The sequence below is a fragment of the Sinocyclocheilus grahami genome, unplaced genomic scaffold (assembly GCF_001515645.1).
Source record: "Sinocyclocheilus grahami isolate Dianchi unplaced genomic scaffold, SAMN03320097.WGS_v1.1 scaffold419.1, whole genome shotgun sequence".
NCBI classification, from domain to species: domain Eukaryota; kingdom Metazoa; phylum Chordata; class Actinopteri; order Cypriniformes; family Cyprinidae; genus Sinocyclocheilus; species Sinocyclocheilus grahami.
In genome coordinates this window covers 2,126,136-2,144,894 of record NW_015505598.1, presented here as the reverse complement: position 1 = coordinate 2,144,894, position 18,759 = coordinate 2,126,136, and the positions used below count along the sequence as shown (strand labels likewise).

The following is an 18,759-nucleotide window of genomic DNA, read 5'->3' as shown; positions in this document are numbered from 1 at the left end:
GCTTAAGTGCCAGTCAATGAACACTTCACTATGAAAGTGGCGTGAGACATAGTATATATACCCACAGGTACTTTTCTTCATGAAACTGGACTGTTGATATTGTTTATAGCGCATAATGTGGATGCGTCACCAGAAAAGTGCTGTGAAATGTAAATGGATCAGCGTATTTAATATTTTACAGAAATGTAGGCAGAATCACATATTTTTAATGAGTCTGTGTTACAGTCGTATGGGGATTTGTTGTGATATGTGGGAAAGGTGATAATAGTAACAGCACACCGTTATGGAATTAGAAAGATGTTTATTTTCTTAGAAAGATTTTCTAGAAATATTCATGAGAGAATACCTCAGGACAACACTTGTCTTCCTGTCATTTCCTGAGACCAGAGTGTTTTAACATTTCAACACTTTAGGCCTCCCAAAGACGTATCTGATAGAATTAACAGGATACTGAACTATCTTTTAAAAAGTCTGTTTAGTCTTAAAAAAAAAAAAACTTGAGCTAAACTTGTCTCAAAGTAGGCTAGTTCAACTCTGTTATGGGAAAATGCTTTACAGAAAAAATAAGTACATTTAATTTCATTTTAAATTATTAATTTATTGGCTTTCCATTTACCCCCATTTGCACTATATCAAACGTGTCCATTGATTATTCGTTTTTGTACTTTATTTGAATTTAAACATTTCCGTTCTTCTGTTCGTTAGATTTATATTTTAGATATGCCTTCGGAAAGTGGAGAAGATTCACTTCCTAAAGTCTTCTTATCTAAGAAAAATCGAAGCTTTTGTTTTCTGATGTGTAGTCCACTGTTCTTCTTCTCTTCTGATATGTTGCTTGTTTAGAAACTCAGCGGTGTGTAATTAGCTGACCGGGTCAAGCATCAGGTGCTCTCAGTGTTGTGCGGTCGTGCTTGATCATTAGAAAGCACAGTTGAGTCATCAGTCTTTTCATTCTTCGAGATCGCTATCACAGTGTTGATCATCCACAGAAACTCTGTCTACCATCCCAACAGCCCAGGGGTGAAACTCTCTGACGTCACGCACGCTGCCTCTCCCCCGTCAGCCCTATTAACAGTTTCATTAGTAATCACACCAGAGTCAACAGAGTGTGGGACAGATGACTCACTGCTGGAAGCAGAAGTATATATTTTTAGAAGAAATAAGAGTCAAAGGTCAAAATTTTTTTGAAACTGTTCTTCTGGTGATATTATAAAACTCATAATGTATGAGCTGCTCGTGTTTGTGTAAAAGTTCACATCTTTTCATATGTGTAATATTTCCCATGCACTCATTTTCCTAAGAACTTGACGAGCCAGTTCTCCACGTAACTAAATGTTTAGATGGGTTTTTTTACTGACTTTGAAAGCTTTAAGCATGTAGAAACTTCTAACTCATGTGTTCAGATACACATGTTAGTACAAACCCAATTAAATGAACTAAGGGTGCGCTTGGATGTTTGAACAATCTACAAAGAATGATTCACTATATTACCCACATTATATTCATGTGATTATGACTACTGTGCATAATCTTTTAATGTCAAATTAACTATTTAAAAAAAATTTTACTTGAAAGTAGTTGTCTTTGTACTTTAATTGAATTAATCCCATCCCATGTTTGCATTGAAAAGTTGGATTCTATTAGAGCCTCAGATATGCTTTTAAAGAATTCAAAACGACCCTCTGAGAAGGTAATCTTTGGCAAACCATCTTTCCTCGGATCCTTAATTGCAGACATTCCTTACCTGTGTACGTGTGTGAGGAACCATATCCTCTTTCTCCTGTCCAAGGGGATTTTAATGCGCTGCCATGTAAAACAGAGCCATTATTGTACTTCTGGCCACCAAACAGAGCCTTCTTTCATTTATGAAACAATCCGTATCCCTTACTCTGTCCCTCTTTTTTTCTATTTTCTACGCAGCAAACACCTGGGATTGACTTTCATCCCTCCACCATGTGCCTCTAAATGTCTGCAAACCCTTGGACAGTGAACACTTTTTACTTCTTTTAACTATATAGTGCTGCAGTGGCTTTAGGAAAGATTGCACCTCTCTCTTTCTCTGGACACTGGAAACCAGGTCAGCAACTGCATGTTTTTTTTTCTCTCGTTTGTCTCTTTAGAAGTGCTTCTGATTAGAAAAAACATGAAATATGAAAAGAAAGGACGTTTCCAGTCTTATTCAAGCAACTGTTGAAGTCTTTTTGTGAGAGTAAAATGTATGTGTAACACAAGTGTTAGCGAGAGGGTGGCATGTGATATGTTTTGCTCAAAATGACTTATTTACTAAAACCCATAATTAAAACGGTACAGTTGTCACATAATTGTCTCTAAGTAGAGATGAAGTGCGTTATGTAAAATCCTCCTTCTAAGCTAAAGCTTTATCTGCAATTAAAAGAAAAGACAGTGAATCAATATCCAGTGTGTATTATTAGAGGGAAAATCCCTATTTTAAAATTCTATAATTTTTATTTATTTTATTTTAACACACTGCCCAGAGTCAGTTATGTAACTTCATCTTTCAAAACCCTTCACGTGCCTAGAGACGCCCATTTTCGGTATTGCTTCTAGTTTATTTATGGATTACTCCTATGCTCTGTTTTTCTTAGGGATTTTTTTTAACGTTGAACCATGAGTCACACTAATGTTACTTTCCACAAAAACTATGAATATCTATAAGAATTGTGATTCATAAAATGTCCCGTTCAGCAAAAACAAATCCACCCTAATGCAATTAGAGCTGAGGCTCGTCACCATGATTTGCTTGATTAATGACACCACAGCCAGGGGGCAAATCATGGTGACGGTGCACCTGAGAGTGATTCGTGCGGCCCCTCCTTGTTTCACTTCACATAAAAGGGCCCACTTTACTCCCATGTTCACCGAAACAGCTCTAGAGTCCGAAGACTTTTCTTTTACACACAAGCGAAGCAGCGTGCTAGCATGGTATCAGCAGGGTTGCAGATGCTGGGCATAGCCCTGGCTATCATCGGCTGGATCGGGGTGATCGTGGTTTGCGCTCTCCCTATGTGGCATGTTACGGCTTTCATTGGACAGAATATAGTCACTGCGCAAATAACCTGGGAGGGGATCTGGATGAGCTGTGTGGTGCAGAGCACCGGACAGATGCAGTGTAAGGTGTATGACTCCATGCTGGCTCTCGGCTCAGATCTCCAGGCGGCTCGTGCCCTGACTGTCATCTCCATCCTGGTGGGTGTCGTTGGCATCCTGCTAGCGGCTGCTGGAGGGAAATGCACCAACTGCATCGAGGACGAGCGCGCCAAGGCCAAAGTCGGCATCATTTCAGGAGCCATCTTCATCGTGGCTGGAGTTCTGTGTTTGATTCCCGTCTGCTGGACAGCCAATACAATTATAAGGGACTTCTACAACCCTATGACCATCAGCGCACAGAAGAAAGAGTTGGGAGCTTCGTTGTTTATTGGATGGGCTGCTTCGGCGCTGTTGATTATCGGCGGGTCTTTGCTTTGTGCAAACTGCCCTCCTAAAGATCAGTACACTGCTAAGTACACTGCTCGGCCTGGAGGAAACAAAGGCTATGTATGAAGAGGAACCGAAGAGGACTGCGAATAGTGACTTTAATTTGCTTATTTGGTCCTTTTTGACTTGTTGTGTCGACCATGTGAATGGGTTTTCACTGGTTGAATTAGCTGTCAGCTGCCAAACATTTGATAGTAATGGTGAAACACAAAGAAAGTCTCAGGTCACAGCGCTGAACAGAACAGTACTGCCAAAAATTGTGTGGGAACTGTAAATACCTCCTTTTATTTTTTTGCTTGCTGGATTCACGCTCTGTGGCGTCCCTCTTCTGATATGCTTAAAGTGTTAAGGATTTATACAAAATGTAAATTTAACCTTGTTGTGCTTTGTGACAGATATTTGTGCTATGCTACAAAACATTTCAATATGTGCATTTCAATAAATAAATTATTTACAAACACTTATTATTCGTTCTTGTGCGTTATTACACACATATAAAAATGGATATGTGATAAAAGTCAGGACCTAGCCAACACAGTTAAGTTTGTACTCACTTTGTGTAGAAAGACAGTTGGGTTCCTGATAATTATCTGATAAACTGGGAGGTGTCACAACTCATGGGTAATACTAACTACATGATGAGTGCAAAAGATTCACACACACCCACACTTAGAGTAGTAAGCGTGAAATGAGTAGTGTATGACTGTAAGCATTCTTGAAAAAATATACTTCAAAGTTATAAAAATATATATAATATTTATTTATTTAAAACTTTGACAAATAATAGTTGAGTAATGTCTACATAAATATCCAAATGTTCTTAGTATAAAATCTTGCATTCATGTGCTGTGGGTGGATGCATAGTTTACTTCACCCATCTACTGGCCATTATTGCCATTACATGATTTTTACTTGAACATGAAGTCATGTTATTTTTCTTTGTATCACCAGATGGCAGCATTCTGGCCCCCAAACGTAAATTTTCCTATTTTCTTCACGCTTCACATTTTAGAAGTGTAGGTTTTTACTACACTGAAGCTCGAAGAGTTTCAACACATGTTTGTACCTGTGAGTAAACTATGAAAATGTCCAGTAGAGTTTTGAAGCCATTAATCTATGTGTCTACACACACACAAATCCACCTTGAGAGGTAACTGCAGTAAAGTTATTTTGATGTATTGATGAATAATTATGATTCACCATTATGTTTCCCTGTTGATGTACAGTTTACTGTGTGCTATTAAAAAATAAAAAAAATGCAACAAATAAATTCATAATTTTAACAATTCATTATATTATTATCAATATTTTATCTGTGACAGACTATTTTGGAAGGGCCCATGATATTGACATTTTTTCATTTATCTACTGTAACAAATGTTCTTGCAATTGTGCGCCCATGATGTAAAGATGGTTGCCTCGAGGTCACATAATTCTGGGTGAAGAATGTGAGCAACTGCCAATGAGATGAATGAGAACACTAACAGAAATCTCCCTCCAGTTATTACAGATCACAACTGATCAGAAAAAAGTTTTTAATGATCCTTTTGTGTGGTTTCAAATGAGAAAATTACTATCATAAACATGTGAAGACAGCATACACAAAATATTTCCAACCATAATCATCCATATTCAGACCATATCTTTTCACGGTGCCTTTTATGTCAGTGCAAGGTCATTTTGAAAAGCTACTTGTTAACTGACCTTGAAGGACCTTGAAGTGTTGCTGTGCTTCTGAAAGCCATTAGTTTTGTGTTTATAGTGTAAATGAGCAATCATAGGGGCTCTGCGTAGAAATCATCAGCTCATGAGAACCAAACTCCACCTTCTCCAGTCTTTCCTATAAATAGCAAAAGTCTCTGCTTTGCACACTTTTGGCTACTTTATCACTGTAAAGTCTGTGGTTTAAAAATGGCCTCCCAAGGACTCCAGATTATGGGCATATCCACAGCCATGCTGGGTTGGCTGGGGGTCATTATCGTGTGTGCTTTACCCCAGTGGAAGGTGTCTGCATTCATCGGGGCCAATATCGTCACAGCACAGGTCATCTGGGAGGGCATGTGGATGAACTGCGTGGTGCAGAGCACTGGACAAATGCAGTGTAAAGTCTACGACTCCATGTTGGCGCTCAGCTCCGATCTCCAAGCGGGCCGGGCCATGATCATCGTCTCCATTTTGACTGGACTCTGTGGAATCGTAATTTCTCTGGCTGGTGGGAAGTGCACCAACTGCATTGAGGACCAAGGGTCCAAAGCAAAGGCGTGCATCGTTGCAGGCATTCTCCTAATTATCTCTGGACTTCTCTGTCTGATCCCAGTGTCGTGGGCGGCACACACGACCATACAGAACTTCTACAACCCGATGATGGTGGAGGCCCAGCGGAGGGAGTTGGGCGCAGCTATGTATGTCGGCTGGGGATCGGCTGGCTTGCTTTTACTGGGAGGAGGAATACTTTGCTGGAACTGCCCGCCGAAGCAAGAACGCATCTACAACCCCAAGTTCTCCGCTGTGAGGTCCAATTCTGCTCCGAGAGAGTTTGTCTGAGATTCAGAACACATACGACCGGCCTTAAAATGCACACTCAAGTGACTGATTGATCTAATTCATCGCTGTATGTCAGCAATTCATCCGTAGAATTACTGGAGAGACCATTTTTAAAAATGTAATAGCAGAACATTTTCATTCTTCCTCTTCACAAAAACACAAAGAATTATGAATACATATCTTCTAAATAGAGATTGTAGAGTTAAAAAAACATCATGGGTTTGATTCTCTAGGGATGCTTGAACTGATGTATTCCTTCAGTGCAATGCAAATTGCTTTGTATAAAAGAGTCATGTATTTATTACAGCTTTTATGGTGGGATTCTAAATATTGATTGTGTATTTATTTTAAATTGTGTACAAAATTACCTTTTTATTATTTGTCATGTGTATTATGTATGTTTGTGCCATCAGCACAACAGGGCCATCAACAAAACAATAATAAAGTATCCCAAGTTCTGGTTTTCTAGTTAGTTTCCTTGGTTGTTAATTAGTTACCCACATCTGTTCTGCTTTTCCTTGTTGCACTCTTGTAGTATTTAAGCTCCTGTTCCTTGTCTGGCATTGGTTATGTTTGACCTTGCATTTAAGTGGTTGTGTTATATTTCCATTAATCTCCAGAGTTTCCTAGTGGATTTAAATATAAAACTGTAAGGTATAGCATATCAATCCAATATTATTTCAAATAAATAAATAAGACATGTGGTTTAAATGTTATGGCAAAAATCTGATCCCTAATAATCAAAACATCAGAATATTTCTCTCTTGGGTCAGTGCAACTATATAGAGCATTAGCCTCTTTAATATACATTCTCAATTCCAGTCCTCACGTACCACCGCTCTGCACATTTTGTATGTTCCTCTTATCACTTCAGACATCTGTTCTATACAACCGTAAGTGCCCTGAGAAGGATATTCCACCATGATTCCAGTTCAAAGTGAGCTTATATGTTCCATTCAAAGGGCATTAAAGTGTGTGAGATGTGAATTTAAAACCTATTTATTTACAGAGGTATATGTCACACTTCACACTTCTCTTGTAGGTTTCGTCTGTGTGTAAAGATGCTGCAGGCCGTGGCGTAGCACAAATCCGCGAATGAATGTTCCGAAGTGAAGTAAACATCGACGGATTTCACAATCTCAGGGAGTAGGGAGCAAAGAACACTGGGCATCATTCACTAAGCATGCATACTCACAAATGTGTGCTTGGAATGTGCGTACGAATGATTTTAGGAACAAATCACGATTCAGCAAAACATTCGTAATAAAATGTATTCTAAATTTTCGAAAATATAGGAACAACTGAAACCACAAATACACAAAAAGCACATCTGTATGGTCTTATAATCGTATTAAAGGATAAGTTCACTTTCAGAATAAAAAATGATCTAGCGAAACGGGTGGTCATTTTCTTAAAACAATACGAGTTTATATACTCTTTAACCACAAATGCTCGTCTTGCACCAGCCCGACCTCATGCATTACATTATCATGTTGGAAAGGTCACGCGTGACGTAGGCAGAAGTACTGACCCAGTGTTTACAAAGCGAGCATGCAAAGAAAGTCAAATGCCCATTACAAAAAAAGGTAAAACAGCGATGTCGGATGATTTTGAAGCTGGAGTAGAAAATGTGATGGAGTTTTTCTCCCTACCCTACCTTTTTGAACCGAAGTATACAGATGAAAAACTAACCGCGCATGACCTTTCCAACATGATTACGCAATGCATGAACAAGAGCTAGTGCAAGATAAGCATTTGTGCTTAAAAGCATAAAAATTTATATTTAAATTATTATTTTTTTTTTAGGAAATGACCGATCGTTTCGCTAGATAAGAACCATATTCCTCAGCTGGGATCGTGTAGAGCCCTTTGAAGCTGCATTGAAACTACAATTTGGACCTGTTGATACCCACTGAAGTCCACTATACTGAGAAAAATACTGGAATGTTTTCTTCAAAAACCTTAATTTCTTGCAAAATATGCAGAACAGCGTTACGCGAGGACTGGAATGTTAAGGTTCTTTGAAGGCACTTAAAAGAAGTCTTGCTCTGTAACATTATAACCCAAAATAAAGCCTAAACATTCTAAAAACTCGCTGCTATCTTGTCTATAAAACATCTTGAGCTCAAGATATTTCTACATTGAGCAATTTTTAAAAGTACTACATTTCTGCTACTGCATCTGGTAACATAAATCATATATGTACTTAATAATGTATATATATTTTTTTAGCATTTCACCTCTTTGAAATATTGATTTCATTTCGAATCTTGTAAAACACCAGTGTTCATTAACATTTTCCACTCATCTGAGAGAATCTTCAAATCTTTGTTCACAAATGACATCATCTTTGACAAAGTTAAGAGAGACAAGACAGCAGCTGTATGCAGTCAAAACCAGATCTGTCACATCTTCATGGAAGGTACTGAGCAGGCAGCATATATGAAGAATCTTTCTTTGGAATCTTGTTCAACAGGATTAACCAACCAGATACGCAAAACACCTCCCAGTGAGGATCTGTGTCTAAATCAAACAGGCCATCACTTCCTGCTTGTTTCTCAGACACCTATGGGTTAAGACCAGACCAACAGCTGTGTTTGAGTTTGACAACACCAGCGGTTTCAACATGGGGAGGATTGCTAAAGAGGTTTCCGGGTCCTGTGCTTCATTGGATTCGTTGGCATATGTGTCTGCTGTGGCATTCCCATATGGCGCGTCACTTCATACATTGGTGCCAACATCGTCACAGGCCAGATCGTCTGGGACGGCTTGTGGATGAACTGTGTGGTGCAGAGCACAGGACAGATGCAGTGTAAAGTCCAAGACTCAATCATGCGACTGACCCAAGACTTGCAAGCGGCACGTGCGCTGACCGTCATCGCAATAGTGATCAGCTTCATTGGGATGCTCTTGACGTTTGTGGGAGGCCAGTGCAGCAGCATACACCATCTCAGATTTCCAGAGTGTTCTCACAATCGAGACCCAAAAGAGGGAGCTTGGGGCATCCATATACATTGGCTGGGGCGCCTCAGGGTTTCTTCTGTTTGGAGGGATCATTCTGTGTACTTCCTGCCCACCGACAGAAGATATGTATCCAAAATACCCAGGCATGTACCCCTACCAAGGACCTATGTATGGGCCTCCTGGATCTTATATGCCTGCCAAAACATACACACCGAGTGCTGTATATACTGGAGCTTATGTTCCTAACAAACCTTATCCGGCCCCAACTTACTCACCTGTTCCGGCACAATATCTTTAGCTAATGGACAATAATTTTAACTGACACTTTCTGAAACATTTTTGAATGAAATCTCTACTTAATTCAGTGTTTGGTTAAATAAAATGTGTAAATGTATGTATGACTTGCTTGCAGTGTCTTATTATTTGCTAGTCTTTGAATAGAGAAGATTTGGAAAATCTTGTTTGTACTCTTTCTCCTCTCATTGCAGTTTTTCTACTGGTAGAGATGATGTAATGCTAATGAAGTATGTATATATTAGGGGTTGAACGACTTCACATTTTTTAAAGTCGACTTTTATGTGATGAAAGTCGAGTCAAAGTCGACTAGTCGCTGATGACGTCATTAATGAACAAATAAGTCTGGAGCAGTGACAAACACCTTGACGCAGCGCTGCACACATGGTTATTGCTCCTATAACAGCTCATTTTTACCACTTCTTTTGTCTTTGGGTCGTTATGTTTCTCACAGATTTCTGCTCGTTCTAAATCAGATACAGATAAAGCAGCACAGTAAAGATTACATTCATATGAATGCATTAGTGAGAGCGATTGCGTGTGTGAAATAATTCTACCTGGCAGCGTCTCTCTACTAGTAGTGAAGCTGTGGGATTTAGTTATTAAGAAATATATGCTTGAACTTTTCCGTTTCTAAGCTATTTTATTGAGAAATCACAGAACAGTGTTGACAATACATTTCCTCGCTGAATGATTCTGTGCGCATGATGTACGAGTTACTGTCTGTAATGTGTGTGCGTTACAGTGCAGCAGCGCATTAGATTAGAACGGCGATTAACTTATCGGTACAATAAACTGTTTAAAATGTGCATTCTCTTGTTCAATTTCGAGCACCCAGTAATATAATCACACACGTCTTGTGGAGCGCTTTCAGAGTATGCATTTATTTGCCATTTTAACTGTTTGGAAACAGAGCGTAAATGTGGAAGTCCTTCAAAGATTGCTTATCCTGCTGCACCCTCTATAGGACCAGCTACTAGTCGACGTCAAGCTTAAAGCGTCATGGCAGAGCATTGAAGTCGACTAGTCGGTGCAACCCCTAGTATATATGTATGTTTCAACAGAGTAGGTGAAATTTGCAAGTACTATGTCAAATAAATATACTTCTGAATTATTATAAATGATCTCAGAATTTAATTTATATATTTATCCTTCACTAACTGAAAATTGAGCATTAAACTTTTATTGCCTATAGCTGTCAAATAGACAAAAATGATTAAATATAAAAACACAAAATAAAAATGACTAAAAATGAAAATATTATATCGCTCAGCTTCATTTTTAGCTTATTTTTTTTTGCTTTGAGTCTCAACAAGTTTGTGTGTGATATCTGCCCAATCCTTTTGGTTGATGACTTGGTTCCTTTGTGTTTGTGTGACACTTTATTGTTCCTCGTTGATGCGCATCTCACCGAAACCAGCTGCTGTATCGCCATTCCTTGTTGGGGAATCTGGTCAGGCTTGAAAATTCACCTTAACCCGGTTTCAGGTCCATCCGACATGGACTCCTCCCTTCTGAGACAATCTTAAAACTCTGAAAGCTAGGATCAGAAGTCATTACTACGATTAACAGAGGAGCAAACACTTCCAAGTCAACGAAGCTGAGCAAACGAGAGAAAAATGGTGTCTATGTGTCGACAGATCCTAGGCCTGTCCCTGGCCATTATTGGTTTCTTGGGAGCGATTATTATTTGCGCCCTTCCCATGTGGAAGATGTCTGCGTTCATTGGAGCCAACATCGTGACAGCACAGATCATCTGGGAGGGCTTGTGGATGAACTGTGTGGTCCAGAGCACAGGACAGATGCAGTGCAAAATCTACGACTCGCTCCTGGCTTTACCTCAGGACCTGCAGGCTGCTCGGGCGCTTGTGATCATCGCCATCATTATCTGCCTCTTTGGGCTCATCCTGGGGATTGCTGGTGGAAAATGCACCAACTTTGTTGAGAGAGAAGAATCCAAAGTAAAGGTGGCTATCGCCAGTGGTGTGATCTTCATCGTGGCTGGAGTGCTGGTCCTGGTCCCCGTCTGCTGGTCAACTAACACCATCGTCAGGGATTTCTACAATCCCATTCTCACTGACGCCCAAAGGAGGGAGCTCGGGCCTTCTATCTATATCGGATTCGGTGCGGCTGCGCTGCTGATCCTGGGAGGAGGTATTCTGTGCAGCTCCTGCCCACCTAAAGAGGACAATTACAACATCAAGTACTCTCAGCCACGGTCCATTGCCAACAGCAGAGCCTACGTCTGACAGTAATCAAGCATGCAAAGACTTTTTACTTACAAAGACCCTTTTTTCGTAAAAACCTCTTTATTCCCATCTCTGGATTTTTTCCCCAAGGAGAAACGAAGGAAGGACAGTGTCTGATATGGCATAGTTTATTTACTGAGATTTTGTGCTGTGATTCCACAGATCACTGAAAGAGAAAGTGTACATTTATGATGAGAGGAATCAAACTCAGGGAAGCGACGGAGATCTGAAATGTTAACTGTGTTTTTTGTTTTTTTTTAGAAACAAGCTGTTCTTGTAATTGATGTTTAATATGACAATATGAATAGTTCCATTAATCATTTAGGTATCTGACTGTTAATAAATTACAAAGGCCATGGTTTTATAAAATGTACATTAACCTTCTACATTTTTTCCAAATATAAATTAGCATTTTTGCACAAAGATGCCTTAATCGGTACATTTGTCTTACCGTTTGTTTATTAAAATAAACGCTTCTGTAAAACAATTTATTAATACTGCATTGACTTCATTTCATAATAATAGTTTGACAGTACTGAATATTCTCACATCAAAGAAAACATTACAGATCGTGCTGAAACTGTTGAAAACAGCGACAGAGGTGTTGGAGGAGACCTCCTGTAAACCCGGTTTTTAGCAATGCTGTTAAAAAAAAATCTCTATTTTGCTGTAAAAAAAACTATTAATAAACAACTATCAGACATGTTTAGTCTGTCTCCACTTCATTCAAAGAAATTTAGTGAAAATTAGAGCTACTAGGCAAAAACAATTGTTTCTTCAGTAATATTTGCTCATTGACAGTGCTTTTTTTTTCAAATGGGTGAACAGATACTCTATAACTTTTTTGAAACAACTGCCAAAAATTAAAATGATGCTGCTCAGTGGTGAAAGACCAGCCAGTGGTGGATTAAAATGATTTCTTAGCCAGCAAGCTTTAAAAAAAAAAAAAAAGGATAATTCAACATAAATAAAATGAATGTAAATTCACTAGATCTATGAAGAGGCTGAAAAGAGGAGGAAGGAGAAACTGATTTTTTAAAAGTCTCAACCACACCTTTCAGCCTTTCTGGAAAAGGCAATGGCCGTGTTTACAGTGCATGTAGAAGAATACTATGTTATTAATCAGAATTTGGTCAGAAGCAGATTATGTGTCTGTGGCAATACTCTATGATGGGTCATACAGGTATAAACAGTTGAATGTGTTGCTGATGGGCCTTTTTGAAATATCTATGCTGAGGGCATGCCAACATCAAATCCATCCCTGAGATTCATGTGCATGCATTTCAGGTTAGCACAGAATTTAAATATTTAATATGCAGGATGCTTGAACAATTTTAACATTTAGACGGAATTAAAAAAACACACAGAATCTCTATTCCAACCAAAACACTGTGAAGATGTTTAAATTGTTTCTATTTTATTTCACTTCATTTTATTGATATTTGTTTTTATTTTTATTATTCTGCTTTACTGTGTTCAGTCTAATTTGGTTTTCTGAGTCGGAGGATTGGAACACAGAGTGCACCGCACTAGGAAAACCTGCTGTTCAAGAACACCTACTGATAGCATTAGTCAGTCGAAGAAACCACGTGCACTTTCACAACAAGATGATGCACAGCTGGGGGTTTTTAACCATTTCTATTACACTACAGCCATTTTTACAGTGGGTTTAGGTTACAGTAGTTTATTAATTATGATGATATCATGACGTGTATTTCACCTGTATTGCGTGTTTCTTCTTCTTTCTGTACAAAAATTTATAAACATGAATGTGTAATGTGACATAAGTGCTTCTTTCTTTGTCTGACTCATTTGAATTCATAATTAATATAAACAAACTGAAAACCCAGTTCTTCCACCTAGCCTTCCTCACAGACTCATATTACACAGTTCTCAGGCTGCAACACACAAACAACCTGGCCTTACTTACAATGAAAGCATAATTTGTTAAAATGTTATCCTCAACAGTCTCGAGTCACAGAGTTTTTTCAGATAACCACTTCAAGTGCATTCTCAGAGATGTAAACAAATGATGTCAAAGACAGAAATAAAAGCATGACAGGCATCTCTCCAGCTCTCTGTTGAGTAATCTGCTCCTCAGTCAGTATCGGTTTCATTCACGCTCCAAACACAAATGTCTCAGTTGAACAAATTCCAGTTAAACGTCACCCGTAGTTTGATATACTGCCCCCTATCGAGAGAAAGTCATTCATATGCTAGCCCTTGCAGAACAAAAATATTTCCATATATTGGAAACTAGTGCTTATATTTTTCAATATAGAGCAATATATCACAACTAAATCTGCTGCAAATAAATCACATCTATGTCATTATTAAAAGCACTGTTGCTCTGAAATAAAACAACTATTTCCTAATGGTTGTTTTCTGTCCTCCCCAGCCCCTCCATGGCTCTGCAGGTCTTGGGAATCACTCTTTCAATGATGGGCTTTGCAGGAACCATCATCATCTGCGCTCTGCCCATGTGGAAGGTGACGGCCTTCATCGGCACGAACATTGTGGTGGCTCAGGTCTTCTGGGAGGGCCTGTGGATGACGTGTGTGTACGAGCGCATCGGTCAGATGCAGTGTAAACTCTACGACGCGCTGCTGGATTTGGATCCTTCCCTGCAGGCGGCGCGCGGGCTGATCGTGACCACCATGGCTCTGGCCTGCTTGGCTTTCCTCATCTTTCTGGTTGGGGCTGACTGCACGAACTGCCTCAGTAACCCACGAGCCAAAGCTCGGATCGTGGTGGTCTCTGGGATCACCTTCATGCTTTCTGGACTGACCGCTGTGGTGCCCGTGTCCTGGACGGCTGACTCCATCATCAGAGACTTTCACAATCCCATCGTGCATGAAGCCCTGAAGAGGGAGATGGGGGCGGCGCTGTATGTGGGCTGGGTCACTGCAGGCTTTCTGTTCGTCGGTGGGGCGGTTCTCTGCACCAGCTGCCCACCAGAGCAGCACAACTACTCACCGAGATACACTTTATCCAAGACGGACACCCACAGCGGCTATGCCATAAAGAACTATGTGTGATATACAACACATGACACGCTGATCAACTGCAAAAGTGATATTTACACAACTGATAAACAAGAAAAGTTCAAAGAATAAAAGAATATACTTGGCTTTTGAGGTTTCTGTGCTAAATAAGAAAAGTGGTATTTTTAATTGATTATCAAAAGAAAGAAAGAAAGAAAGAAAGAAAGAAAGAAAGGAATTTGTTCTTGTCAGTTGTGTGTACTAATCTCTGTATAGATAAAAAAAACTAAAAAACAATTAAAACCTTAGGTGACTCAGACTTAGATGACATCAGTATATTAATATTTGTGTGAGTGTGTGTGTGTGTGTGTGTGTGTGTGTGTGTACCTGGTATTTATCACGTTATGGGGACCAGATGTCCCCACAAGGATAGTAATACTAGTAAATTTTGACCTTGTGGGGACATTTTTGAGGTCCCCATGAGGAAACAAGATTATAAATCATACAGAATGAGTTTTTTTGAGAAAGTAAAAATTTACAAAGTTTCCTGTAAGGGGTAGGTTTAGGGGTAGGGTTGGTGTAGGGCAATAGCACATACAGTTTGTACAGTATAACAACCATTACGCCTGTGGAATGTCCCCATAAAACATGGAAACACAACGTGTGTGTGTGTGAGAGAGAGAGAGAGAGAGAGAGAGAGAGAGAGTTTATTAATGTGTTTAATAATGTGTTTTCTGTTTTGTAATGCTTTAAACAAATAATTTTGAGAAATAAAGATTAAAATAATGTTAAATATAATTCTCATTTGTCGCATTGTCCCCTTAAACTGTATATGCTCTATTTTTATTTGTGAGTAAAATGATTACTGATCAATATTAGTGAACAAGATTTAATGAAAAATATCCCATGGATTATTCCATTAAAATGAAGACAATGCATTCAACTATTTATCTCAAGCTTTGATGGGATATTAACATTATACATTTATGTACTAGAAATAAATTAAAGAGATAAACCACACACAAATTTAAATTCTGTCATCATTCAATCACTGTTATGTTATTCCTGCACAAAATATTTTTATAGATATGAACATGATTTTTTTTTTATGCATTGTATTAATTTACTTTTTAATTTAGGTTGCCTAGTCAGGGAATACAAATGAAAATAAGCCTTTAAGGAATTGTTTTGTTTCTTTAAATTAATGAGTGCTGTCCCCATCAAATAAATAAGTAAATAAATAAAGTTTTGATTACCATTGACTTCCATTGTCTAGAGAGAAAAAAGGAGAGATTAGCCTAATGGTGAATTTTCATTTTTGAGTGAATTGATCCTTAGTTTTAAACCCTGCAGCTTAGCCTAACTAGCCTATGTAAGTATTTCAAGTACATAGAGTGCTGTTGTGAACCAGAAAAATCAGTTAGTGTATTACTAAAAAAAACATTTATTAAAGAGTTCATAAGCCGTGTAATTGTACATGTTCTAGGTACTTTTTTGTCAAGAGAAAGTAAAATTGTATTCAAATAGTGTTTTATCTCTTGTTAAGGCCCGTTCACACCAAGCACGATAACTATAAAGATAACGATAAAGATATAGATATAGCCTCGGAGCAGCACCGGTTACCAGCACGGACTGGCACCCGGTTACTCGTGCACACCCTGGGGTGAGGTGCCAGCGCACGCTTGGGACTGGGTGCAAGGCTGGCGCTGAGGAGCCCCAGGCAAACACGGGAAACCGGTCCCATCCACAACATGTAGAATTTGGTGGAGGGAGGGAACATTTCTTTTTTGTAGGGGGCACACTTTTTATAATCTGACCAACAGATATTCACCAAAACAATACCAACCCGTATTATAAATGAGACTGAATTGGAATTTTGCACAATAATTATTGCACAAATATTATTTAATACTAAAAATCTCCTCAGAACAATAAATATTATTAAGCTGAAGTATAGTACATTTATTTAGTTGTGTGACCCAAGTAAAGACTACCTGTGGGTTAAACTCAAGAAAAACATATTAATGTTGTCTCTTCATCACTCCCCAGAATAAAATGCTACTGTAAAGCCTAGTCTAGGGGCCGTCAACCTTTTGGGCATGAAGTGCCATTTAAAAAAAATAAAAATCTACCGCAATGCCAATACCATCCCCACCAATCTGTATTTGATTATCATACAAATAGTGCAGAATCTTAAATATTTCTGAATCACTTTTTTCATTAGTTGTTTTTTTTTTTTTTTTTTCAAAATCCTAAAAGTTTCTTTATTTTAATGTTTAAATTAGACTTTGAGTAACAGATTTACATTGTGACCCTACTGAACACCACTGTGTGTGAGAGACAAGGCCAATTGTGCATTAAAACTATTTCGCTTAATCACCGTTCTATATTAATGTGCTGCTTTAATTCAGCATTTGTGGTTCAGGTTTTTTTTTATTTTATTTTATTTTTTTTATTACTGATCATTTAGTTAGTCTGTACTCTTATTTCTCCACTGGGATTGTGCTGAGCCCTTTAAAACTTTCAAATGGTTTGCTGGCGTCAAGTGCATGTGTAGACTAATGCAGGTTAATTCTCATGTATACTTTAAAGGGGTCCTATTATGCTTTTTCACTTTTTCAACTTTAGTTAGTCTGTAATGTTGCTGTTTGAGCATAAAAAAGATCTGCAAAGTTACAAAGCTCAAAGTCCACTTCAAAAGGAGATATTTTATTTAAAGCTGCAGTCCATAACTTTTGGCGCTCTAGCGGTTAATAAACCGAATTGCGTGCGTCTTGCGGAAGAACACTGTAGCCGCAGCTACTTCTCTCTGTTTATGTCTATGGCGAATCACGCAGGTACTGGGCTACTCCACAGCGGTACCTACCCCAACCAGCCTAAAATAGTCAGAATATAAACACTTATTATAGGTGTATCGTAGTGATTCAGAACAAGCCAAAAACACAGTTTGGAAAATGGATTCATGGTGTACTCGCTTATTATATACATTTTGTATATTTTGAACACAAAAAAGTTACAGACTGCAGCTTTAACAGAAATAATCTTTCAAAAACTACAACGAACGACTCGTTTGTACTACATCGCATATTTTCCGGGATTTGTGATATCACAAATACTGACGAATGGGACGAGACCTGGTTGAGCTGCACTAGAGAAGGCAACGAGTGTTATCACTTTGTCAGAGACACACTAGCTTTCCCAAGGCAGACGAACTTAGAGTGATTACAATCATCCGGGTTTAAATCGCGCTCAAATTGATTTGATTTTTAAGCAATATTTACACTGAAGCTCGCAGGAGAGGCATGACATTTCCCGACCAGGCTCCGAGTGCTGCCAATCACAACACACATTGGCCCAGCTAACCGATCACAGCGCACACTGGCCCAGCTAACCGATCACAACGCACACTGGCCCAGCTAACCGATCACAACGCACACTGGCCCAGCTAACCGATCACAACGCACACTGGCCCAGCTAACCGATCACAACGCACACTGGCCCAGCTAACCGATCACAACGCACACTGGCCCAGCTAACCGATCACAACGCACACTGGCCCAGCTAACCGATCACAACGCACACTGGCCCAGCTAACCGATCACAACGCACACTGGCCCAGCTAACCGATCACAACGCACACTGGCCCAGCTAACCGATCACAACGCACACTGGCCCAGCTAACCGATCACAACGCACACTGGCCCAGCTAACCGATCACAACGCACACTGGCCCAGCTAACCGATCACAACGCACACTGGCCCAGCTAACCGATCACAACGCACACTGGCCCAGCTAACCGATCACAACGCACACTGGCCCAGCTAACCGATCACAACGCACACTGGCCCAGCTAACCGATCACAACGCACACTGGCCCAGCTAACCGATCACAACGCACACTGGCCCAGCTAACCGATCACAACGCACACTGGCCCAGCTAACCGATCACAACGCACACTGGCCCAGCTAACCGATCACAACGCACACTGGCCCAGCTAACCGATCACAACGCACACTGGCCCAGCTAACCGATCACAACGCACACTGGCCCAGCTAACCGATCACAACACACACTGGCCCAGCTAACCAATCACAGCACACACTGGCCCAGCTAACCGATCACAATGCACACTGGCCCAACTAACCTATCACAGCGCACACTGGCCCAGCTAACCGATCACAGCACACACTGGCCCAGCTGACCAATCACAACGCACACTGGCCGAGC

The 18,759-nt window shown here is 39.6% G+C and overlaps 4 protein-coding genes and 1 pseudogene across 4 annotated transcripts; all 5 read left to right on the top strand.

Moving 5' to 3' along the window:
• Positions 1–2,893: 2,893 nt before the first annotated feature.
• LOC107551266 (claudin-4-like) lies at positions 2,894–3,938 on the top strand. The gene has a single exon (XM_016232803.1). The coding sequence runs from the start codon at positions 2,941–2,943 to the stop codon at positions 3,559–3,561; it is 621 nt and encodes a 206-aa protein (XP_016088289.1). The 5' UTR covers positions 2,894–2,940; the 3' UTR covers positions 3,562–3,938.
• A 1,468-nt stretch (positions 3,939–5,406) lies between these two features.
• LOC107551265 (claudin-4-like) lies at positions 5,407–6,095 on the top strand. The gene has a single exon (XM_016232802.1). The coding sequence runs from the start codon at positions 5,407–5,409 to the stop codon at positions 6,037–6,039; it is 633 nt and encodes a 210-aa protein (XP_016088288.1). The 3' UTR covers positions 6,040–6,095.
• Positions 6,096–8,665: 2,570 nt separating this feature from the next.
• Positions 8,666–9,350, top strand: LOC107551264 (claudin-4-like; annotated as a pseudogene).
• Positions 9,351–10,872: 1,522 nt separating this feature from the next.
• On the top strand, positions 10,873–12,225 carry LOC107551262 (claudin-4-like). The gene has a single exon (XM_016232801.1). The coding sequence runs from the start codon at positions 10,917–10,919 to the stop codon at positions 11,544–11,546; it is 630 nt and encodes a 209-aa protein (XP_016088287.1). The 5' UTR covers positions 10,873–10,916; the 3' UTR covers positions 11,547–12,225.
• Positions 12,226–13,951: 1,726 nt separating this feature from the next.
• On the top strand, positions 13,952–14,584 carry cldnj (claudin j). Its single transcript, XM_016232799.1, has one exon. It carries the CDS (start codon positions 13,952–13,954, stop codon positions 14,582–14,584), a length of 633 nt encoding a protein of 210 aa, XP_016088285.1.
• The last annotated feature ends 4,175 nt before the right edge of the window (positions 14,585–18,759 follow it).

What these genes read in the sequence shown, in the direction of transcription:
- LOC107551266 (XM_016232803.1), top strand. Translation starts at nt 2,941, where the DNA reads ATGGTATCAGCAGGGTTGCAGATGCTGGGCATAGCCCTGGCTATCATC.
- LOC107551265 (XM_016232802.1), top strand. Translation starts at nt 5,407, where the DNA reads ATGGCCTCCCAAGGACTCCAGATTATGGGCATATCCACAGCCATGCTG.
- LOC107551262 (XM_016232801.1), top strand. Translation starts at nt 10,917, where the DNA reads ATGGTGTCTATGTGTCGACAGATCCTAGGCCTGTCCCTGGCCATTATT.
- cldnj (XM_016232799.1), top strand. Translation starts at nt 13,952, where the DNA reads ATGGCTCTGCAGGTCTTGGGAATCACTCTTTCAATGATGGGCTTTGCA.